This window comes from Carassius carassius, chromosome 27 (genome assembly GCF_963082965.1).
Source record: "Carassius carassius chromosome 27, fCarCar2.1, whole genome shotgun sequence".
Lineage (NCBI taxonomy): Eukaryota > Metazoa > Chordata > Actinopteri > Cypriniformes > Cyprinidae > Carassius > Carassius carassius.
The window spans coordinates 15,571,583-15,596,920 of NC_081781.1; the positions used below are offsets into that span (position 1 = coordinate 15,571,583).

Genomic DNA, 25,338 nt, shown 5'->3' on the forward strand with positions numbered 1-25,338 from the left:
AGAGAACACACAAACATCTTACTGTTTAGGATACAAAAAGTGCCAGCAATAAAATTAGCCTTAGTAAAACTAAATAATAATAATAACAAATATAATTTTGATCATAAAATGCTGTTAAACACAGCAGACTACTTGAAATGCAATGGAAATGTTTATGACTTTCATAAAAAAAGGCACTTTCCCTGTGATGCATGTTGGACAATGTAAACATTTAAATAAGTCAAACCAGCGAGAAAGCACTTCTCTTACAATGCTTGTACATTTATTCGATCAAAAATATCTAGAAAAAAATGGTGATATATTTGTACAATTTAAAATGTTTACCGTTTAATTACATTTTTAAACTACTATTTATTACTTGGATAGCAAAGCTTATACATATCAGCATTTAAAGCTGAATTTTTAGCATCATTATTCCAGTCTTCAGTGTCACATGATCATTCAGAAATCACTCTAATATTCTGATTTGGTGCTCAAGAAAAAAGTCTCAATGTTGAATACAGTTGTGTTACTAAATATTTTTGTGCAAACCTTAATTAAACCTTAAAAATACATTTTTAGTGCCCCCGACAGAAGTGTATATGTGAGTGTGTGAGACTTACGTCTGACTGATGACTCCTGAATCGGCCAGTAGCTCAAAAATCCGGGCCAGCTGGACTCTGAGAATGTCACGACGCCGGCGTCGCTTCATGTTCTGCAAAAAAAACAAAAAAACACAAGGATCAATAAATTGTTTAAATTTGCAACTGTATTTTGTATAGATGGCCAAAAAGCTTGCATTGAAATTGTCTAGTTGAAACATTTATCCTCACAGACATGGATTCCTTCACAGGGTCAAGAGTCACTCACCTCTGGCCTTCTCTCAAGCGCTTCTTTAATGATGGGGTTTAACTCCTCCAACAGCTCTCTGTAAGACACACCACTGGGTTAAAACACAATTCCACACAATATAATGATGTATGCACTTTTTCTATGTTTTTCTGCACTTTGTCAGGTTATCTTAAGACGTACCTGAAGGCAACAGGGTTGGTCCTGCCAAGCCCCAGGACGAGAGACTCCGTGATGTCCATGCTCTCAGAGCGCATCATGGGACCCACATGCTTGAACAAGGAGGAAGGGGACGGAATGCTAATGATCTGCAAAGACACACACGTACACAATCTTGTTTCAAATATGGTGTCCCAAATCAGGCAATGTGCATATATATATATTGCAATTCAACCATGCTAATTATTGTATCTGACATTACAGTTAGTAGGGTGCTTTGACCTCTGACCTTTGAGTCGTAGCTGTATCCGCTGTCTGGGGTAGATGCCAGCGTTTCAGGCGGAGAGCAGCGTACAGAGCCAGGGGCTGATGAGGAAGAGGAGGATGAAGATGTGGAAGAGGTGGCAGAACTGCAGCAGAGGATTAGGTAGTTCCTCCAAAGGCCCACATATGAGTCACTGCTACTGCTCATGCTATTCACCTTCTTAGCATTGATCGGGCTGCTGAAAGGTCAAAGGTCACACAGGAAAATCACATTATCTGTCGTACAAAAACACATTCCAACAGTGTGCCTAATAAAAAGAATAACGATTTTTTTTAATGTAGTCACATATGGCTGTTTATAACCAAGTAATAAGTTGATTTATATAAAAGAAAATTATGAAATCTTATTAATCCTCACATTAATATAGTGAAAACTGTGTGGAACTGTTTTATACAATTTAAATTATTATACTTGACCCACAAAACCAATCAGAAGTCGCATTTGTAGCCAAAAATACATTGTATGGGTCAAAATTATCGATTTTTCATTTAAGCTAAAAAAATCATTAGGATATTAAGTTAAGATCATGTCCAATGGAGATATTTTTTAAATTACCTACTGTAAATATATAAAACCTTAATTTTTGATAAGTATTACGCATTGCTAATAACTTTATTTGGACAACTTCGAATGCAATTTTCTCAATATTGAGGTATTTAGCATTCTCAGATTCCAGATTCTCAGCCAAATATTGTCCGATCATAATAAACCGTACATCAAAGAAAAGCTCATTTATTCAGCTTTCAGATGATGTATAAATCTCAATTGACTGGTTTTGCGGTCCTGGGTCACATTTATTATATTTTATATTTATTATTACCTGGATATTTACTGAAATTTAACATCTTTAAAAAAAATTTTATCTATCTGATAATAATCAAATATAGACCGAAAACATTAAGATGCTATATCATTATTTTTACCCATGTCACCCAGCCCTACTAGAGAATGTAAAAACGTACTTGATGTCGACTTGTGGCGAGAGCAGCTGAAGGCGTGTGGAGGCAAACACCCAAGCGTAGCTCAGCGCAGTGGGGCAGTGCTTGGGCAGGTGTTCTTGCCGCAGGTAACTAGACAGGCTGATGACCCAGGGGTCCTGACCTTGTGTCACATGGGCAAACACCCATATGTGGGAGGGGCTAACCACATCAAACTGGTGGCTGATAGGAGACGAGCTCCACTCTGCTAGAGTCTGAAGATCTATTCCACTGGGACAGTACAGCAGATTTGTCTACAGTGAAAAGGGATTTAAAAAATAATATATAAAAAAAAATACAACCCTGATATGGTTTCATTTTTACTTTTTTAGATTTTGTAAGCATTCCCGTCTGGAGGGGACACCAACATCCAAAAACACAATGTTCTGCATTCCCTCACCTGATCGGCCCCAGTAAGGTGAATAAAGCTCTCGAGGACTGAAGCACTCAATCTGTCCATCACGTCTATAGCCAACTCCTCATCTCCCTGAGAGAGAAACAGGACAAAGTAATGAACATGAAGTGCAAACTAAAACAAAAATGTTGTCCCATGCAGGTGAACAACAGGAAGTCGTTTAGAACAGATGGTTACCTTAATAATGCCAAGGGCCGTGTGCAGTGATCGGACTTCTTTGAGGATATTGACAGCAAGTCTGCGTGTTGCTGGTCGACAGCTGCACAGCACGACCAGAGCCAGACCCTCCACCACATGCAGAACCGTCCAGAGAGGAGATCGCTCCAGAGGGAGAGATGGGCTCTAGAAAAGACATGAATAAATACCAGGTTAAACTATAAGCTTAATTTATGATAAACTAAAATAAAACAATAAAAACCATTCAAAAGTTTGGTGTTGGTAAAACTTTTATATACAGTGCAAACAGTATATTGTGCAATATTATTACAATTAAAAAAAAAACTATTTAATAACTATTCTATTTAAACATGTTCAAATGTAATTTATTCAAATGATGGAATTGGTGTAACGTGAAGTGTCACATGATCATTCTAATATGCTGAACTGGTGTGTAAGAAATGTCTGTTTCAAGACACAATGTCTGCTGCTTAACACATTTGTTTTCCTTTTCTTTTTTTTTTGCAACAATATAAATGTTTTACTAGAACTCTTGATCAATTTAATGCATCCTTGCTGAATTAAAGGTTTTTTCTTTGTTTGTTTTTTATAAAAATATATATTATATTACATTATATTATAACTGTTGTATGTTTGCACCTGTGAATCATGGCTGCGGTTGCTGCTCTGTACCGCCTGTCTCCACTGTATGATGAGCTGCAGTAGCATCTTGACAGAGTTGTCCAGGAGCGTGGGGTGAACGTCAGTCACCTCCCTCACAATGAAATACACAAAACCAGACAACACGTCCTCTCTCCAGTCTGGGAAGTCCACCATCAGAGCCTGCAGAGTGGTGAACGCCAGACCACGCAGCTCCTCATCCATATGGATGGTCAGTCTGGACGGGTGGGAGAATGAAAGTCATTGTTTACAGTATGCAATAAATAAATGCAACACATCACCATCTTCATAACAGCATCATGCGTCACCAGAACCGCAGAGAGGTCAAGTGGGTAAACTGTGACATATGAGTTCTGACTATATGCCATTATGACTTCACAGGAAGTCTGACTCAGATTGTGGTTGCTGTAGAGGAAGTCATAAATATATGGAAATTAGCATTTCATATTAGTCTATGGGTACTTTCTGAATAAGTGTGATTTTTCTGTTTGACTCATACCCCTAAAATAAATAAACACTGTGTATGAGAAGAACTTTAAAGTTTCTCTGTGCTGAAAATTCTTGTTCCAAATTGCTGTTTTATAGGTTATAAACTAAAAAGACCAAACATTTTGGGAAATATGGAAATATGAAAAAGTGAACCCAGAGCATGTTGAACTCACAATGCACACCATCCACTGTAGCAATCAGTAAATTATGTAATGACTGAAATGTAATAATCAGCCTGTTTTACATTTAAACTGGAATTAAACTGATAGCTTGTGAATCAGAATCAAATCATGAAATTCCGTAAATGGTCAGTAGGCATAAATGTAACCGTTCTCAAGCAACAACAGAACTAGTGAATTGGGGAATGGCTGGAGTTTTCTTGTGGTGATGAATGAGGGTTGACATGAGGGTCACAGGTCATTACTTGGCCAGTAGCTCGATGAGATCCTGTCTGCTCATGCCGTCTGGGATTAGTCTAGGAATGGCAGCTACACATGTCCGGAACAGATCAATCTTCGGTTTACGCTCCCCACTACAGCAGAACACAAACATATAATAAACACCCTGAGAGCCAAATAAACAACACCTTTCATTTTTATACCATTTAAAAAAAATTTATATCATATTTATGCCAAATAAAATCTCAAGAAACTAACGTGATCATGTCCTCTGGCTCTTTGTTGGACATCTGAACGTTGGTCATGCTCATGGATCGTCCCACCTCTTTATCCAGGTGCCTGAGGATGTTGTCCAGGGCTTTCCTAACCTGAGGGTAATACAGAGACATACCTACACAGACAAACACATACACAGAAAGAAAACAGCTTAGTTCACACGCAAAATCTGGTACAAGACCGGAAAAATGTTACAACAGACTACATACAGAGGCATTTCCTCAACCTCTAAACAATGAGGCCCGATAAATACACCACTAATGGGCATGCAATGAGTTTAACTGGAAAAGTTAAAGGAGCTATGTGGAGGTTTTTACTTAAAAAAAATCTTTATGATAGAGTTTTAATTTGTACATGTATGAGCCAACCATGATGTAAAAAAAAGAATGACACATCGACTGTCCACCACGATTGATCAGCCTGTAGGCTCAATTGTGTGTGGAGGAGTCGGGCCCGAATTGGCGCGAAAATTCACAAAATGTGACGTCATGCGCGTTCTCGTCTACTTGGGCTTAAACCGTACGGCACGTAAGCAGCGGCAATAGTGTTTTCAAATGGACTCTGCGGATGGAAAGAAGCGACCAGCCTCCAGCACAATTCAGACACCCACGGACACTCCTCGTAAGTAAAAAAAAAAAAAAAAAAAAGAGCGTGCGCACTGAGAACAAGCATGAGACTGGCTGCAGTTCCTCTAACGGCCACTGGTGTCAGTAATGGTTAGAAATTTCAGAACCTACGCAATGCTCCTTTAAACAAACTAGTGAAAATGTAAAGTCAAATTTATGTATATGAGGAAATTGTGACTAATGCCGAAATAGATAAAAAAAAAAGAAAAAAAGAAAAAAGAAAAAAGGAATGGACCACAATTACAATCCCAAAATATTTTAAACCTTCATACTCAAAAACACACAGAAAAGACCTTGGCAGGAAGTGACAACAGTATTTATGCTGAAAGCTCAACGAGGACAGCTCATGCTCCAGGAATCACAATTACATTAAAATCAACTATTCCAATCTGATCAAACGCTGTAGGGTAGGGACAGGCTGTACTCATTTCAGAGAGCTGTGTAGGAACTGTAAAGGTCCGTACCGATGACCTTGGCTTCCTCGTCTGTGAGTGTGGTGTTGAGGAAGATCTTTTTGACCCGCAGGGTGTTGCCTGAAGGTAAGATGACACCTGTAGTGGGCATGGGCGGCTCGCCGTCCTTCTGTTGTAAGCTGTCGGCTATCACCAGGAAGGCCCGAAGACCAATATTCATCCTCTGAGAGAGAGACAGATACAAGAGAGATCATTAGTTTCAATGTTTATCCATCCATTACCACAATTTTTATTTCATTTTTCACAATTTTTAATGGCTGGCACATTGTGTGAATGTCTTCACATACCTCTGGATTAATGGTGAAAGTCTTTTGGGACTTGCCCACACACAGCAGGTCATAGATGATCTCTTTCATGGCAAAGTCCAGCCGTTCCTTTAGAGAAACAACAAGCCAAAAAAAAACTAATGAAAAAAATCAATGCAATAAACCAAAACCAACCTCCGAAATGTTCATTGTGATCATTTTACCTTTATTATAAAATAATAGATCATTGATGGTAAAGTGGATAGCTAGCAGTGATGCGTGGGTTGATCCAAAATGAGCGGGTGCCTGCGGTCACCCACGGTTACGAGTCATCCAAAAATATTTTTAATGATATTCGTGTCACGGTCGTTTGAAATAAAGATGTCAATTAAACCTTTGTAATTTATATAGTACTAGAAACAATTTTGAAATACATAGGCCTACACTTAATGGCTGTATAACTGGAGCGAATAGAGTGACCACCTGTCCCGCTTTACGTTGTACTCACGCAAATTGAGCATCTGTCCCGCTTTTTCATCCCACCCTGCCTAATAAATACACGGATACGTCCATAGGCGTACTGTTAACTTATGTCCAATAGTTCAGAGGAGAGCAATAAAGTCATTAGTCGATAGGCTGAGTTGTACGTCAATCAAACTGTTGACTGGTGCACAAACGCCTCCTCAACATTGTCAACAATCTCAAATTGGAAAGTGCGCGCACTATTCGGTCAGGTTAAGCAGCCATGGCCACAAAAAAGAGAAGATGCACTTTTAATAGCGAATGGACCGCAACTTACTCTTGGTTAAGACCTGATGGCAAAGCAGAGAGAGCTTTTTGCATTTTATGCAAACGCAGTTTTTCTTTGGGACATGGTGGAGAATGCGACGTGAAGCGACATGGTGCATGTGAGTACCACAGAAAAAAAGCACATCATCAAGAGACATGCAAATCAGTGCAATCGTTTTTCAATAAACCAAATGACCCACAGGCTGACAAAGTTTGGGAAGCAGAAGTGACGAGCATTTATCATGCCGTACATCACACACATTCATATCGCTCGACTGCAGTAACAAGTTAGCCCCAGTCATTTTTCCAGATTCTGAAATAGATAAGAAAAAAGCTGTAGAAACTTTGGGTGATATTTTGGGTCAGGTAGTGTCTTAATCTTTTAGTCGGTGGGTTTAAAAAGAAATATAGGCAATATATTACAGAAAGTTTGAAATGTCTACTTTTAAACGAAAATATTCAAACCAAAATAAATAGGCTACTCTCTGATTATGTAATCCATATGAAATGAGCATTTCTCTCTGGCGTTCACGGTGAGTCCTCATTGTTAACTTCATTTTAGCAGCGACACAGAAAACACCAGTTTATTACTAAACAATTAAATGTCTCGTTGCTAATTTAAACACGTGCATAATAATTACTTTACCGGTTCTTTGTGGCAAATCTTATGTGTGCGGTCATAACGCTTATTATCCTGTAGGCTATAACCTATTTAAGTAATTAAATTAATATAAAGGTGTGACACATTTACTACTTTTAAAAAATGCGGGTCAGGAAGCGGGTCGGGTACAATATTTTATTTTTATTTTTTTGCGGTCCGAGTTGCGGGTGGGTTAGTTGAAAGCATCGGTCGGGTGCGGGTTGTTTATACATTGACCCGTGCATCACTGATAGCTAGCTTTAGGATTGGGCCAAAATAAAGGCTTGATATGAACCTGAGATAAATTATGTTTTTAGTGTTTTTTTTTTATAAATTTGTCTTTTTTATTTTTTTTACCTGAGCGATAAACTGAATAATCTTAACAAAGATGTTGAGGGGTGTGTCCCTGGGCACCACGCTGCGAGAGCCCTTTGGGAAAAGTGCTGTTACAATACTGAGGAGACGACTGTGAAGGAAAAAAGATAATGTGAAACGTTAGATACACATATAATAAATAGGAATAAATTTTGTATACATTTGTTTACATCTGTGAGAGGTTTATCTTCTCAAATAATGGTATGTTTGTGATAAGTGTTAATATTGAGTGAATGTATTCTCAGTGTGTGCGCAACTGGCATAAACTCAAGATCTTTTTGTAAATCTGTAGGATTGTGTGTCCTACCTCTGTGTGGTTGTGTTGCTCTCACACTTGATCCTGATGATGTAAACCCAGAGCAGCCGGTAGAGAGACTCCAGTGCCACACGAGACATTTTGGGATCTTTGTTCTAAAAAGAAAGATACAAAAATGCACAGATAACAAGAACTCATAACTTGAATCATAGAAATAAGCCATTTATTTCCAAAAAGTAAAAGAGCAAGAAGTTTTTTTAAAACTCTTTATTGTGGATTTTTATAAACACGTTGCTTTAAAGTAGCTTCACACAAAGAAGGGTCTTACAAACCCCCCAGGGAGTTAAAATGACCTCCAAAGACAAGAATGTGTGAATTAACTCAGCATAGAAAATATGCTAGATTCCCTCATAAAGAGCTGCTGCTTCATCTGTATCATGATGGGTGATCAATAGTTCACTTGCTGCTCGTAACAAGCTAATGAGGAATATGACTCCATTTACAAGTCAATAAGAGCCATAATTTCTGCTTTAACTGCATTGATGCACAAAGAGATGACTCATAAATCGGCTGTTCATCAGAAGCAATGGATGATGAAAGAGGGATTCATAAAAACTCTGCTGATGAATCTGTGATTAACACATCACGGCTCATCCAAATCGAGTCTCTGACTCACACTGTTGGGTTATTCAGTCTCTCTCGCACACACAGAATCTAATCAGACTGCAAACAGGGTGTAATGACCAAGCTCACCATAGGGGGCGATATGATTGCATGATTTGCAGTGAACAACTACATAAGTATTAGAGCACTAGTACAGTGAGGACTCCCTAGTGTTTTTTATCAACAGGGATGCCATTTCTTTAGAGAATTATCAGCAATACATTTTTCCCTCACTGTTCTAATGAGTCTGCAGGTACATTTCAAAACAAGCCACTGTAAATGCAACAAACTTGCAAACTGTTTAAACTTCTACAGAAAAACACTGTGTTCCGCAGCATCATGGACACACAAACTGATGATCAAAATATTTAACAATTTTCCAAAAGTGCATTGTGTTTGCTGTCAAACTTTGCTGCAAATTTTCTTGCAACAATAAAATTTAGGCTAAGAGTTGAACCGGGTCCACTAGCAAGATAAAAATAAATTTCTTTCATAATTAACACAAAATCTGATGAAATAATTATAATTCATTCTATATTTTCACACACGATTTTTTTTTTTCCGAAATGTATAGTAAATGCAAAATACTTTTATATTTGCTTTGGCAAAAGCAAGAGTTTTGGGCTGAAATGATGCCGCCGACATTTCTTCATCAGTGACTCCTTGACCTGGGTGGTTTTCCTGTGTGAATTCTTGAGGACAGCAGGACAGTAATGAAGCTATTTAGCATTGTTTCCTCTATGGACAAGCGAAAGAGCCAGAAGCCTCAGGAAGCCCATGTGGAACACAGGTCAATCACATGACTTCTGAGGGCAGGGTTAGCTCCCTTGTGGGAAACCATGGTAACTCACCTGCAGGGTCTCAATCTGCTTACGGATGCTGTTGTATGACGGCATCTGGAGCCAATAAATGCAGGGGTAACAAAAAAGATGACAGAGGACAGGGGGTGATGGTGATGGGGAAGACATGCATGTTAGAAAAAGAACAAGAGACAAACTTAAGAACAAAACAAAGCTTTGTGCTACAATAAGAACATGCTAAACAAAGTGCAGGGTGCATGGGATTGAACACTTCAGTGTCAGATTCCTTACAGAATCAACAAGAGTATTCTAAAATGTTTCTATACTTCCTTAAGGAATGAAAATGGCCAATTAGATAAAAGATTCTTTTAAATTTAACTTGAATACAGCTGATGTGCTGATGAAGATGAATCTGTTTCTGATGGGTAAGAAGACAAATGGCAGAAATAAATTAAAATGAAATTTGAAAACTATTAAAAACCATAAACAAAATGGGAGGCAGGATTAGTGCATGCAAATGGATGATTACAAGCAAGAGTGATTGTGTGCTGACTTTAGTCAGAGTAGACGCTATAAAAAACTTAATGCAAATGAAAACAAGGCTTCAAATAACAAATAACGTCCACTCTGATTAAGGTCTGTTGATCTGGGAAGACAAATTACAGAAGGGTTAGAACAGAGAGGGGAGCAGAAAAACAAGCAGAACTGCAAAGGGAGTCCATGGGAGTCAATCAGGAGAGGAATTATCCACTACTGAGACTACAAAACCCATAAACCTGGGCTCAGTTGGCATTACACCAGATCACTGAGAAAACTTAACCTCTGATCCTGAATCATTCACATGACTTTTTGAGAAGTGTAAGAAGTGGCCTAAAGTGGATTTGGGGTAAGATTCACACTACAGTCCAATTCTGATCCAGTTCTGATATAGAGTAACGGATAGCGAGTTAAGGATTTAATCGGTACTGCAGGCTCTTACATAGAGTTTGATTACTCATTCATAAAATCACCACCACCCAATCAAAGCATCACGGATCAATCCTCAAGATTCACATGATAAAAATGCATAGATTGGAGGAAAACTCAATCATTGTGGAAAGGGAATCCAAAAAAAAGAGATAACATCCTGGTAGCTAAACCAGCGACTATGAAAAAGAACGCTGACAAGCACAAACACACACAGTTTGGAGATATGATTGAGAAAGAGTGGAAGGCACAGGTATAATTAACTTTTTACAGACATTGTTTGTAACACCACACCTTTCTCCGAATTTATGTAAGTGAACCAACCCACTTACAGAATGAATTCTCATATTAAATCAGCAAACCTGCCTCCAGGCTTCAGAATCTGTATGTATCAGCTCCTCTGTTTTGGCATTGCCCAAACAACATGATGAAAAGGTAGGACTTATAGCTGCTTTTGCTACTTTTAAGCTGCATTTTCAATGGTGCAATCTCTGAAACGGTCATCTCTAGTGTTTTCTTTTTTTCTCAGGATGTCACGAAGTGAAAGTAAACACTCTGTATTCATTCCACTGTTAGAAAACATTACCTTTAGGTGGGAAAGGCAGTTCTGAAGGAAGATGTGCCAGTTATTGAGGAAGAACTGCTTTTGACTAACACACAGCAGGCATGTGACCAAGGGATACAATGCCTGAGGAGAGAGAAAAAAGACACCGAAAGCTTCAAAAATATATCAAGCAAGAAACAAATTAAAATGCTTGATTCCCAAATCAGACATTGCAACTTCTCTCATGCACATGACAAGGTGAGCTAGGATGGATTTACAGTGATTAACAACTATTACTCACTAAACACTACTGATTGAGCAGACACTAAAAATGTGAAATACAAATGCATAACTCTTATGGCCCACTTTTATGGTACTCTTTGAAGCTTTGTAACTGCATGGAAAAGGGCGACCGGTGGAATCAGCTAAACTTGTCTTTTTGTGTTCCACAAAAGAAGGACAGCGTTCTGGGTGGCAGAATGATACAGAAGATTGTGGGAAAGTATGTATCAAAGCAAAAAAAAGGACTGTACCAATGAGTGCTTCTTTCTTGAGCTGAGGTCAAAGGTCGTCTGGTAGAGCATCTCCACAAAGTTCTTCAGGCAGGGCACATTCACTTCATTCTTCACCGCCTTTCAAAAACACACAAGCACAAACATATAAGTCCTCACGCTGAGCTACACCCACTCGGTGCCCAACAGCACACAGATCACTAGTGTCAATGCAAAACGAAATACATTTCAATTGTGTTTCTGTAGCAACTCATTCCACAAGCTCCACCTCAAACCACTTGACAAGACATGTACCATCATGAAGTCTGCCGAACAGTCACTGAGCCTCTGTCAAATGATCTGGATACAAACACAGTTTCAAAGAGCCAATGTGTTCGAATCAGTGTATGATCGGTTTGAAATAAAAGGGAGCAGAGTTGCGTGCTTTTGCATAAAGACAAGGTGAAGGTTTTTATAAAGTCACAACTCTTGCTCTCATCAGACACAAAACCAGCTCGATATAAGGATTTAAATACAGTTTGCTTCTCGAAGTATTGTTTATACATAAATGTCTGTCTCATTAAAAATCCACAACTGGGCGCAAATCGAAAAAACTGGAATGGGACTGCAGCAGAGTGTTTACAGATGTCACATATTCTGATTTGATTTAATGGAAAGTTGTGTAATTTTCTGTGCCGCCATATTGTGAAACTACACTAATTTAAATCAGAGTTGACATAGCAATGTTGCAATTTAGCCACAATGCATTCAATTTCTGCAGTATGCATGTAAAATCTGGAATGCAATCAGGAATGATTTTTGCATAGGCATGAAAGATATTATATCATTTAAACAAATGGAGAGCTCTGTGGTACTTACAGCAGCTACAGGGATGAGGATCTCAACAAACAGGCCAGCCAGTGCATGTTTGATATCTTTGTCCTTCACCTCCAAGAAATACTGAGCGCATTCCTGCTTCACCAACAGAGACACACAAAACAAAACATTTAATTAATAAATGCAAATCTTCAAACTAATCATTCGCAAGAAATTCATAAATATTTCAGTTTTAGTAACTGAAAAGGATGCACCACTGTTAAATCTTTTGTAAGGCCTGCATACTCACACATGGTGGTTGGAGAAATATGAGGTCTACAGTAAAATACAGCATCGCTTTTGTAGCTATTGGCTTAATAAAAACCTCTGGATTAAGGTGCTTGTTAAGTGCAGCACATACTGTGTGCAGGATTTCACTGCCTGTAAATGGCTAATGTAAAGGAATTGCTCCACACAGTCCTGTTGGCCAAGGTAGGGCCATCACATTGAGATTGTTACTCAAGAGATTTTATGAGGCCTGCCTACAGACAGCTCGCAAATAAAACAAAAGACGTACTGTCTGAATGATTTTGTAAAACTTACGTTCCTGTTTTCCTGGGATTTTAACTGTTCAATTGTTGAGAAGGTCAAGCCCTCTTTAATGCTAGATAAGTCGGTTTAACAAATTTACTAGATTGAAATAATAATAATAATATATTTACTCTATTATATACATTTAATTATATATATACTCTATTCATGTGATATACCTTGTAACACTAAAACATCTTTAGTGTCCAAAATAAAAGGATTAGTTCACCCAAAATTTCAATTGACATTAATTACTTTTAATTAACTTAATTAACCTTCATGTTTTTATGAACCTATACGACTTTCATTAATCTTCAAAACACAAATGAAAATATATATATATTTTTTTAAATATATAGGAAATTTTTGACTCCTCATTGAAAATCAAGTATGTTTATTTGAAAAGATTATCTATGTGCATTGATTATTATTTATTTGTAAATAAAAGCCTGGATTAAATATGTTCATCACAGAGATTTAGCATGTCTCATTAAACCACCAAATTCATATGAATTTTGATGTAAATTGAAAAAAAAAAGTTTTTAAATTTTTTAATCAAGATGAATGAAAGTCATGCAGTTGAGTAAATGATGACAGAATTTTCATTTTTGGGTTTCTGAACTCTTTAAAGACAACGTTTCAGTGGATAAATCATGCAACAACAACCCTCACAAGAACGTACAGTACATGTCTGTGTTTGCATGTGTCTCGACCTGCATGAACTGGAAAGAAGCTTCAAAGTCCTCAACGGGGTACATCTTGACTCTGAAGAACTTCATTCCCATGATAAGGCTGATGATGCTCTGCACCACATGAGGACTTTGCTCCTTCAGCCTCAGTTCCTTCAGCTCTGTGATGAACTTCTTACGCACTGCCTGAAACCTGCACACAAACACAAATAAACAGAACATAAACTGACCTGTTGAAATTAGGTGTCTAGTTTATTCACACAAGAGCTGATAAAACTTCAGCATTGAGTTTGTATCAACAAATGTGTGTAGGAACCTTCAACCAAAACTCAACACGTCTCATAATATGTTGCATAAAGACTGGCTTGTTACAGTCTCTGGATTATTATAATTGTTCAAGTTCAAGATTTAAAGTTTCCCTTAACAACAAAACCCAAAAGCAAAAGCTTGTTATATTAATGCAAAGTGGAATGATCCAAACAAGCAAGGTCTACAGTCAGCGCATCATTCCATTATCATATTATGTAAAACGGCCTCTTCAAACACAGTCCTCGGGCAAAGTGGCTCCGTACAGGAAATCATGAACTGGAGGGGAGGTTGAGCACTGTGGTAAATCAATTTCAGGCCCTGACTATTACAGCACAGCTAAGTTACATTACAGCTTAGACAGTTTCATGTAGCGTTGAGGGAGTCTTAGCGTGTGGCGAGCAGAGAATTACAGTAACATTAAAAGCATCAGAAGACTGTACAAATCATCTGTATTTAGCTCGAAGCTAGTAAGTGTGACAGAATGAGAGGGGTTTGAGGGCTTTGTTAACTGATAGGAGATCTGAATGATGCGCAAGCATCAACTTCATCCTTCTGCTTTACACTTTACATAAAATAAACAACTTTTAGGCTACAGATATGACTGAATCATTTTCAACTTTGTCAAGTTTTTTTTTTTTGTCCAGGGTGAATATTTAAAATGTGCAACAGACCAAAGGTGGTACACTGTAAGCTCTTTGGGGTTTTGAGATAGACTTACTTGGATTGGGCGAGGACTCCGATGACCTCAGCGAAGAGGTCAGCGATGATGTGCACATTACCAGTGTTGGGGCCTGAGTACCTGTCAAGCAAACCATCACATTAATAAGTAACAAGCAATTCTACACAAAATGAAGAAAATCTTGGTTTGCATTCCATTAATTACAAAATTACATTTAAACTTGTTAAGTTTGGGCTCTGTAAGATTAGAATTTTTCTGAAAGAAATGTATACTTTTTTTTTTTTTTTTTAGCAAGAATGCATAAAAAAACCAGCGCAAGTAAAAACAATTATGTTACAAAAGATTCTTATTTGCAGTTCCATTGAACTTCCTAATTAAGTGTACCCTAGTCTCCACAAAAATGGCACAACTGTTTTGTGATAATTATAAAAGTTATTGAGGAGCAAATCATTATATTAGAGTGATTTCTGGAGTAATGGATGCTGGAAATTCAAAATAGTTTGATTCAATAAATGCAGCCTTGGTGACCTACCCTAAACTTCTGAAAAACAGTGTATATAGATAGAAAATTTTGTAATTATAGGCAGTTTCAAAAGTTTTTGCATTTGTCCAGGGGACATCTGTACAATTTGCATAGAAAAGTGTGTGTTTGCGTATACAGACTCACCCCTCTTTGTGTTTAAAGTGCTTGAATGCCAGGTTAAGGACTTCTTGTACTAAGGCGTCTGGCACGGGATGAAGGGGAATCTATGGAAAACATTTCATCAACATCAACTATGATGTAAGGGTCACTGTTTTACTTCAGGCTCCCTCATACAATCTTAGCAAGTCTATGCATGTCAATGCCACAACACACCTATCGCCGACTTCAGAGTCACCACACCTAAACACGAAACACACAAACCTCACCTGTTTCAAAACTTCCACTGAAACTAGACAAAAAATGAAGTCTATGGCTAAATCTCTTCGCTCCAGTAGGTAGTCTTTATCCCGGTGCTGTTCATCTCTATAAAAAAAAAAAAAAAAAAAAAAAAAAAGATCAAAAGAGCAGTTAGAATACAAGATAGAATAAAGCACGTTTCATCATCTCCAAATAAAAAGTCACAGGAAAGAAGCACATCATGTGCATCTGTTGAAGCTCTTGCTAAAGAAAAGAAAAAGAGAAACAACGATGATGTGTATTTGAGTAAGACGTATATTTGCGTGTCTGCCCACCCTTTGGACTTGGTGCTGGAGCGAGGTCTGTACTCGTACGACTCGTCTTCTGTCCCGCTCTGTCTTCTGTACCAGTCAAACAACGTCCGCAACAGCGAAGGCAAACAGTGTTCTGCTATGGAGCTCATAGAGCTTATTAACTGTAACACACAAAGACAGTAACACAGCTCAAAGTAGAAAAAAAAACCCTTTCATTAAAAATTACAAACTTTCTCAACCTCTGAAATATTGGTTATTTGCAGCACAGACTCTAATTATTTTGTCTTTAAAACCTAATGAATAAAAACACTGTCAAGTTGATCGAAGAGAAAGATCTAAACGGAGAACAATACACAAATGGATGAAAATGGAAATAAAAGGTAAGGGAAGCAAGAGGGATGGCAGCACATTTGAGTGTAGTCAGGTATTGATCATTGTTACTGTGAGCGCAGGATGGGTGTAGGATGATCCATCCAGTGGTTACTCAACCTTTCACTACAGTAACCCAGCACCAAGCTTCTCTCTCACACACACACACACACACACACACTGAGATATGGCAGTAGAGTAGAAGGGTGTATATGCTGATGGTATAGTTCACTATGGAGTGATTCAGCAGAGCAGATCTCTCTGCAGTCACAACACGTCACTGACTGAACACGCAGTTCCTGAGAATCGGCACAGGCAAATCCAACAGTCAAATCAGTGTGTGAGAGCTAGCGCTGCGGAAAAAAGACTAATGTTCAGAATGAAAAAGTGTGCTTGTTAAAAAAAAAAACAGTAATGTTCTGAGGTAGAGTACACTGGGATCCAAAAGTCTGAGATAATTAATTGAAAATACTTCAACATTTTTTTTTTTAAATACATTTTTTCATTCCATATCACATTATCATAACAATTTGAGCAAAACTGTTCAACATGTCATAATATTTAGTTTTTGTATTTATTTAAAATTTAGTAATTTATTTTTTTGCACTCAAGCTGCATGAACTCCTCACATTTGTGACGAACATTTACATGTATTCATTCAGCATCAATGTTAACTAAAACTATTAAAAATGGCTTCCATTAACTGAAAGCTAAAATCAGATCTAAAGATTAAATGAAAAACTTCAACTTAATCTAAGTGTTGGCAACTAACTGAAAATAAGTTGATCTGCAAGTATAAGCTTACATAAAGTTATTGAAACTTAAAAGGAAAGCTGAATACCATAACCGTTAATACCATACTAGTACATAAACACTGTAACAGTTCAGAAATACTAAAACAACACACTTTAGCAGATGTGAATGAGGAACCTGATTAACAATCTCTCCAGCATGGTCTGAGATGATCCCAAAAAGCATCTTGGACTCAAGTGAAAGAAAGAACATCTGACCCTCTGTACAAATTGACTCATTTCACTAGTTATCTAGAATCTGAAATACATCTTATTCAGTTTACATAATAACGTTTCTATGTTTAAAAATGCTTCAAAGTCCCAGAACGTTGAAACAACAACAACAAAAAAGTCCTGTTTATTTCAAAAATGTTTATATCCAGGTTCAAATTAGATTTTGATTCCCAGACTTTTAGACCCTGCTGTGTATGCGTCCTGCATCAGGTGAGTGTGTGAGTGTGTGTGTGTGTGTGGGACAGGATGATGTATGTGGTTGAGGAGAGTTATGTAACTGCTCTCCCGGCCCTCATGGCACTTGGCAGACACACTCCAACACCCTGAACTGATATATTCTCACACACGCACACACACACGCACACGCGGCGCACACACACACACACACACACACACACATGGTCTCACACACACACACACACACACACACGCGCACGCGCATGCACACGCGCACACGCACACACACGCACGCGCATGCACACGCGCACACGCACGCACGCGCACGCACGCGCACGCACGCACACACACACACGCACGCACACACGCACACACACACGCACTAGCAGCCTGTGCTGAACTATTGCTGCGGATGACACTGCGATTCTGCTCTTGGCAACGTCCAGAGCGCACAAACACGCACCAAAACTCTAAAGTATACTCTGCTCACTCTAAAGTATAGAGACACACAGACACATATTGCTGTGATTTTCTGCATACAGAGCACATTCTCACTGGCTCATTCTTTCTCACACACGGGCCTAATGGCACTGACTGGATCCATTGCAGGATGATGTGTCATTTGTTCTGCATTTTGCTAAACAAAGCACTTTACTGCAGCTCTGCTGTTAAAAGTTCTCTGTGAATCAGAAATGAGTGATGGAGAGTGAGAGAAAGAGAGGACAGAAGAGCATAGAGGATAGCAAAGTGATATGCTACACACATTTATAATTATTAAATAATGAAATGAGACACACATACTAACCTGATCAAATTGTGCATCTTCTCCTCTTTGCAGTGAGCGGGAAAGGAGCTTCTCCTGAAAGAACAAAGATACAAACAGTACAGTCTAAATTAATAAATGATAGATGGATCATAAGAAACTGTTTAACAGCAAAAAGTAGGGATGTACTGATATTGAAAGTTATGATACTTATTTATTAAGATTTAAAGATGGACTTAAATTCAATAGTTTTGTTGAACTGTTGTTCTTTTCCCAGGATTCATTGATGAATACGGAGTTCAAAAAAGCAGCATTTATTAAAAATGAAAATCTTCTGGAAATGTCTCTCTCCACTGTCACTTAATCAATTTAATGAATGATTTTATAAAAATTATCTTACTAACCCCAAACAAAGATAATATTATATAATTTCGTTATAGATCATACAACTTCGACAGTGATTTTTAATGCATTCTTTCATTTATAAATGTTCATGTATCCAGTAAATACACTATTGAACACTATTAAATATATACTTCGTTATAATTCATTTTTATCTCAACAAAAAGCAGTTAAGTGAAATAATGATCAAATTTCGAATGACTTTGTTTCACTAATGTGAATTAATACCTCAACGTGAGTCATTTGAGTGAGGAATTACCCCAGTTTTTAGACATAAATTTCAGGCCCTGAGAAACTGAATCTACCTTCAGTCCATTTTCTGTCATTTTGTAGTTATCACAGACTGTAAAAGGACTCAAGCACTCCTGGTTAATGGCATTTGAATGCTCTGTTATCTGGTTTACATTTGAACAAACACTTTACTATGAGGGAGTAGTTCAAAGTCAGAGAGCTGAATGTCAGTGTTTTCTAAAGCAGCTCCTCTCTGCAGCTTCTTGATGCAGTCATTACCAGTTTAAACTCTTGCTGAGTAAACTGAGAGAGAGCTCAATCTACCACTGAGTAAACACACAAGGAGAAAGAGGGGGGAACACAGAGAGGAAGCGTTTAAGGACAAGTCTGGAGAGAGAGAATGTGTGTGTTTCAGCACAAGGGGCTCTGAGAAGAATCCAACAGAACAGCATTCCAAGAATCCAAACCCCTGCTTCTGTTTCCGGGAATACATGGGGAAGTGTGTGTGTGTGTGTGTGTGTGTTCTGTTCAGCCACAACCTTTAAAAATGCACACAACTGCCTCTCTTTTTCACAAAATAAACCAAAATGGTCTTGAAGCACAACTACTGACCTTTCAACTCAATCTCTGAGGTTACACGTAACTCAAAACTCATCTTCACCAGGAGTCTGCAAACTTTTGGACATGAAGTGCCATTTTACTGCCATATCAACACCCTACACTACTGTTCAGATGTTTGGGGTTGATCATATTTTTTAATAAACTCCCGTATCCACCAAGTTTGCATTTATTTGATCACAAATACAGTAAAATCTGTAACATTGTGAAATATCAAAATTTAAAACAACTTTTTACTTAAAATGTAATTTATTGATGGCAAAGCTGAATTTTCAGCATCATTATTCTAGTCTTCAGTGTCACACGATCCTTCAGAAATCTGCTCAAGAAAAACAAAGATGTATTTCTTTGTGACTTTCTGATCAATAGAGAGGTCTAAAGAACAACTTTTAATTGATACAGACATTTTTTTACATTTTAAATGAATTTACGGTCACTTTTTTAAATCAATTTAATGCATACTTCCTGAATAAAATAATTAAAAATATATATTATTTTAAATGCAATACGATCTATTTATATTACCAGAGCTCAAATGTAAAGGTTTTTGTTTCTGTATGAATGTTTTGTTTTGTTTTTACTAGCCCTGATAACATTTTCATTGGACCCACCACAATTAATAATTAATACTTTTCACTAAATGTTCAGTTTTCTGTATACATTTTTGGGCAACACTCACCAGTGGTTCAGCCATGACCACCTCGATCTTCTTCTCGGCGAGCACAGCAAACTCTGCAAAGAGGCTCTTGATGACAAACTCCCCGGGCTTGAGCTCGGGGTCGATGGTGATGCTGGACATGGTGGCGGGGTGGATGCTACGCTTCTCCCAGCTGGCCGGGGCTGAGGGGGATGTTCCTCGCCTACTCGCACTGCTGTTGCTTACAGGGACTGAGGCTGTCAAGAAAGAGAGACAGTTATGTAGCATTACAAAGCATTCTGAATGCAGAATAAAAAGGTTATGAAGTGCTCAAGCAGAAAAGACAAAATGTAAAACTACTGGCATTAAAAGACTAAGTAGTTACATGTTCATTAATGAATGAAAGTCGTGTGCATCGATATGATAGATCAAGTTGCTGATAATTATATTTTGAAGAGCCATCTCAAAAGAAAAAAGCACACAACCTTTGAAATTTAAATTAATTTGTAACTATAGCAACCCAGAACTGATCTTTCACCCTAAACCACATCCCTAGTACAATATATGCCTCCCCAATGCCAGCTAAACATCGCTGGACGTTGCTATTTTGGACCACTCAAAAAATTAAGCTGTGACTCTGCGGCACTATTAGAAAATAGTATTAGATTTCAGACTTTAGACTGGTTTACTTATATTTGTCTCAGCACATTAAAAGTCAATGTGCGGTCAAAAAAAGGCTATTTATTTTGTGAATACATTTCCTTAAATTGACTGATGGCTTCAGTATTTTAAAAAGGCCAAAAACCAACACTATTCATTTTGTGTTTTATGAGAACAGTCCATACCCGTAATGATTTTTTACTCAAATGTTATATTTTATCCCCTAAACCTAACCCACGCATCTTCATCACTATTATTCTGATCAATAGAGAACGTTTAACACACTTACTCATCAGCTTCAATAACATTGTGCATTTATTAAACTTAACAAAAACAACAACAAAAGTTTTCAATGAATTTTAAATAGAATTTAATTGAAAAACACACAAAAAAAGATAAATAGAATTACATATTAACTAAAATAAATACACAATACATAAGTATTAAACCTAAATAAAACAAATAAAAATGACACACACAAAAAATATATTTAAAAGATGAAATGCTCAGTCCTAAGTATTCTGCCATTCTAAAGCATTCAAATGCACTGATAAGTGCACTGACAACCTGCTTTTCTTGAGCACAGATAAAGACTGCATGTGTGGATTAAGGCACAACCCACATTTTTCAAGATAGACATGAATGCAGAAAGACTGGAAAACTGTGTGTGTGTGTGTGTGTGTGTGTGTGTGTGTCACATGTCAACTACACTCAGGAAATCCCTGCCCTCGTCTCCCACAGGTTGCTGAAGAAACCATGATGAGGCGAGAGAATTTCAAACAATAATAGGAGGATGAACAAAAAAAATCCTTGTGAAATTGAATGAGTTTTTCAGAGGAGAAAGCAGGGTCACACCTAGCAACTCCCACATCTCCCACAATAATAAAACAAAAACATACACACACACACTCAGAGGACGAGAGAGAGAGAGACACATGCAAGACTCCGGACCCAAAGCTGTTTGCATGTTTGTTTGTCTATATACAAACACTCACTCTTTGTTTCCTGTTTAGCAACACCTCCCCATCCCTATGATGTCACACTGCAGTTTTCATTGGCCGGTAGTGTTAAAGGGTCCCCAGGCCCAAGTCTGGTTGGCCGACAGGCATTCTAACATTGTTTGTACTTTTCCACTCAGTGATGCAGAAAGGATGAGCAAAAGAAGCGAGTAGGAAAAATGCAAATCTCTCTCTGTTCATCTTTCTCTTCATTCCTCTGGTGGATGTGCTGGATAATTTGTGACACACTGGGCAGCACTGCTGACCTCATAGCACACATTCGTTCCTCAGTGTGTGACAGTCACATGGAATGGAGTCACACACAGGGACCATTAATGCAGAGTCTGTTTGTTGTTCGCTAGGACATTCTGATACTCTGAGCTACATAAGACATGATTCCCTGAATGCATGTGAACTCACACAGCTGAGCACTGTGTGCTTTAGCACCACCACTTCCTGCAAACACTGTCAGAAACGCCATTCGGACAAGATTAAAGAATGTGTCTAAAATAATTTGAGTCACACTTTATGACATATCTTGTCATTTTTTTATTAAAAATCTTTTTAGCATTTAAAATCAATTCAATCATAAATACTTAGGATGCAAACATGAATCAGTTCAACTGTAAAGAACCATCTCAAAATTAGCCACCTTTCATCAGTTTAATATTGACATGCCTCCAGAGGGGGTTAAGTGTCATTTGTGATTACTAGATTCCGATTTTTTTAAATCAGTTTATTATTTCAGACCAATTGAATTAATGAATCATTAAGATTTATGATTGATGATTGATTGATTAATTTTTGGTTAAACAGATTCTTCTTCTTCAAAAAAAAATGACATGCAATTTCAGATCAATGAATTTACATTAGATGGCATTTAAACTAATTTGTGATTTCTAGACAGAGATTTTTGCAAATTAATTTCATAATGTCTGACCAATTCAATAGATGCATTATTAATAAAATAAATGGACTTTTAAGGGCAGTTTGCTCAAGATCAATATGTAGCCGACAAAATATTTTTGATCAAAGGAACATTTGAAAATGTCCATTTACATTACTCAATATTGTTTTTTTATTGTTTTGTTTTTTTACAATTAAAACTGTTAAAACATAGGATCTTGTGATTTCGTTAGCTGAAAAATAGTAGGTAACTTAATCCAAATTATTTAAAAAGAAAAACAGACGATTCGGAATTAACTTAGTATGTCTCTGGGAGTCGCATTTCTGCAGAACTCAAATTTACATAAACTCCTCAGAGAAACTAGTCCCATCAAAATAGGGCTTTAATTGGGTAAGTGAGATGCAAACAGTCGCAAACAGTCACACACACACACACACACACACACAGGCTATGATTTCCAGGACAGAGACATGTGGATGCGGTCTGTCCAACAGAGAGCAGGCCGATCTCACACAGAGATCAAATAACCTCAGTGACATCATCATCTACATTATACTCAGCTAGCTGAAGCCCTACACAGACAGAGGTGATCACTGCTCTAAATCACAGCAGTGTGTGATGACATGCTTGACGCAGTTTAGGTACCAAAGACCAAAGACCTTTCAAAGAATTTCAACTTCTCATAAAAGTTCATCAAGTGAGGCCAGAACAACCTGCATGCCACATATACACAAGACTGTTATACATCATTTTTCGCTCCAAATAGTGAAAATAAAATTTTCTAAGTGACTATACAGTATTCTGCACTTCACCAAACCAAAAAAAGCTAAAATACAAGAAATATTATGTATGCAAACAAAATATATAGTATGCAAACACAGGAAAATAAATGCTCGTCTGATGCATTGCGCCATATATATTTAACATGCATTCTTGCACTAATGTGGCCATAATCGAACCGGAACACTCAGCAGGGCACAAGAGATCCCTTTAAATATCTGCCTTCAAATGCTATTAAAAAAGATGTGTTATGAATCAGGTATTTAGCTAAAAACTGGTAAATAAACTCTACCGAATATGCTTAAGCAGTCGGCAAAACTGCTAAGCCACCTATTTAAGATCACTGACATTTTAATAGAATTGTCACTTTTGTTGGTGATTATAAATAAAAGCAGCCATTACAGTCCCCTCATTAACCATAAGAAAATTAACAAATAAAGAATGCATTAATATAGCCACACAAAAACAATATGTCTGAAAGAACAAAGTACGCTTTCTAGGACTAATCATTTTGAATAATTATAAAATAATTCTCTGAATTCTCTGTGGTGGGCTTACTCCTGCTTCATGCATGATGGAGTTTAAAGGTGCTATGTTTGTGTATTTGAAAGAGGGAGAAATGAATCGGCTATGGTTCTAATAAAGTGATAACATTATTTCTGCAGTGTCTCAACCAGATTCCCAGATTCCACCGATCTCTCTGATCGAGTCTCTCTGCAGACCTTCAGGTAGTTTCAACAGAATTCCTCTGCAGCCTTCTCATTTATGTAGCTCTTATTTGGAGACATAAAGTTATGTCTTTGGCCTGACTTCTAAGCAGAAACGGGCAATGGGAAGAGTGGAAAAGTCCACTGGTTCAAATGGATGTCGCCAGCTCTTGAAATTAAGCCTCACTCCTCATTGTTTGAACAGAGAGGCCCCAACGCACGGGAAATGTCACCAACGCAAAAGACTGGAGGGAGTGAAAGCAAGAGAGACTTGCTGTTGCTTGCCAACTCCAAGTGACATTTCTCCAATGGTGTTAGACATTTCTAGTTGTTGATGTACTTAACCCAAGTCAACAGTGACTATGAGCTGTGAAGTGAAAACATCTCACCAAACATGTTAAACCCAAAAAACAGAGGATGTTAATGCTAATGGAAAGCACAACCATAGCAGTTTGAGAAAGTGCTTAAAAGTAGTGGTTTTTTTTATATGAAATGCAGAATTTTTCTTTAACTGCAGCTGGACCTGCAGCACATGACTCCTGCTCACTGACACAGTGAAATAATCCACAAAAACCCAGAATCTACTTCCGGAAATGTATCAGTTGCATTTTAAAAAGCATAAGCTCACAAAGAGGATGGATTGCTCAAGCATCTATGTGAGATGCACAGTGGAAAACTGGGATAAAATTAATAAAATCACACTACACTGAGAACTGCATGGTAATAACAGATGCAAAACTTTCTAATTTCACAGATCCAAAAATAGATAGATAAATGAAAATCATTGTTCATAATACATGCAAAGTGGCAAAACTGTAAGTCTAACCTGAAGAACAAAATCTAATAAAATGGTTTTTAAAAAATCTATAACTAATGTGAATGTATGAATTATTACATTTAATCCCACATACACACAATCACAGACTCATAATCTCAAGAAGACGACTTCAGCACAGTCCTAAAACAATAGGTACAAAAACAAAGTTCCTAAGAAATACATTATGTGCCAATGTGTGTGTGTGTGTGTGTGTGTGTCTACATCACAATGTATGCATTTATGATTGCAATCCTATTCCTCTTTTTCTCCATTGGGACTGCTAATGTTTCCTTTCATTGATCGGACTCTTCACTGGCTCTTCCACCATTATCCTACACGCCACTTCCTTTGCTGCCTCACATGAAACTCAAGACCTTCAAAGAGGACATCAGACGAA

At 37.6% G+C, this 25,338-nt stretch overlaps 1 protein-coding gene across 7 annotated transcripts in view; it reads right to left on the reverse strand.

Moving 5' to 3' along the window:
* fryl (furry homolog, like) overlaps positions 1-25,338 on the reverse strand; it is a 101,646-nt gene that overhangs the window by 30,146 nt on the left and 46,162 nt on the right. For 5 of the 7 annotated variants that reach the window (XM_059512938.1, XM_059512933.1, XM_059512936.1 and 2 more), the window contains 25 exons: positions 20,115-20,329; positions 18,227-18,280; positions 15,872-16,011; positions 15,566-15,662; positions 15,324-15,403; positions 14,696-14,776; positions 13,693-13,861; positions 12,452-12,544; positions 11,615-11,713; positions 11,124-11,225; positions 9,623-9,667; positions 8,160-8,263; positions 7,835-7,943; positions 6,091-6,177; positions 5,795-5,966; positions 4,687-4,819; positions 4,455-4,562; positions 3,521-3,758; positions 2,882-3,046; positions 2,690-2,776; positions 2,275-2,543; positions 1,277-1,490; positions 1,012-1,136; positions 850-907; positions 603-694 (listed from right to left, as the gene is read on the reverse strand). In XM_059512938.1, the coding sequence (XP_059368921.1) occupies positions 603-694; positions 850-907; positions 1,012-1,136; positions 1,277-1,490; positions 2,275-2,543; positions 2,690-2,776; positions 2,882-3,046; positions 3,521-3,758; positions 4,455-4,562; positions 4,687-4,819; positions 5,795-5,966; positions 6,091-6,177; positions 7,835-7,943; positions 8,160-8,263; positions 9,623-9,667; positions 11,124-11,225; positions 11,615-11,713; positions 12,452-12,544; positions 13,693-13,861; positions 14,696-14,776; positions 15,324-15,403; positions 15,566-15,662; positions 15,872-16,011; positions 18,227-18,280; positions 20,115-20,234 (3,041 nt within the window). In that variant the 5' untranslated portion in view covers positions 20,235-20,329. Of the gene's footprint in view, positions 1-602; positions 695-849; positions 908-1,011; positions 1,137-1,276; positions 1,491-2,274; positions 2,544-2,689; positions 2,777-2,881; positions 3,047-3,520; positions 3,759-4,454; positions 4,563-4,686; positions 4,820-5,794; positions 5,967-6,090; positions 6,178-7,834; positions 7,944-8,159; positions 8,264-9,622; positions 9,668-11,123; positions 11,226-11,614; positions 11,714-12,451; positions 12,545-13,692; positions 13,862-14,695; positions 14,777-15,323; positions 15,404-15,565; positions 15,663-15,871; positions 16,012-18,226; positions 18,281-20,114; positions 20,330-25,338 lie in introns of those variants that run through there. The other 2 variants (XM_059512939.1, XM_059512937.1) reach the window with 1 other exon arrangement.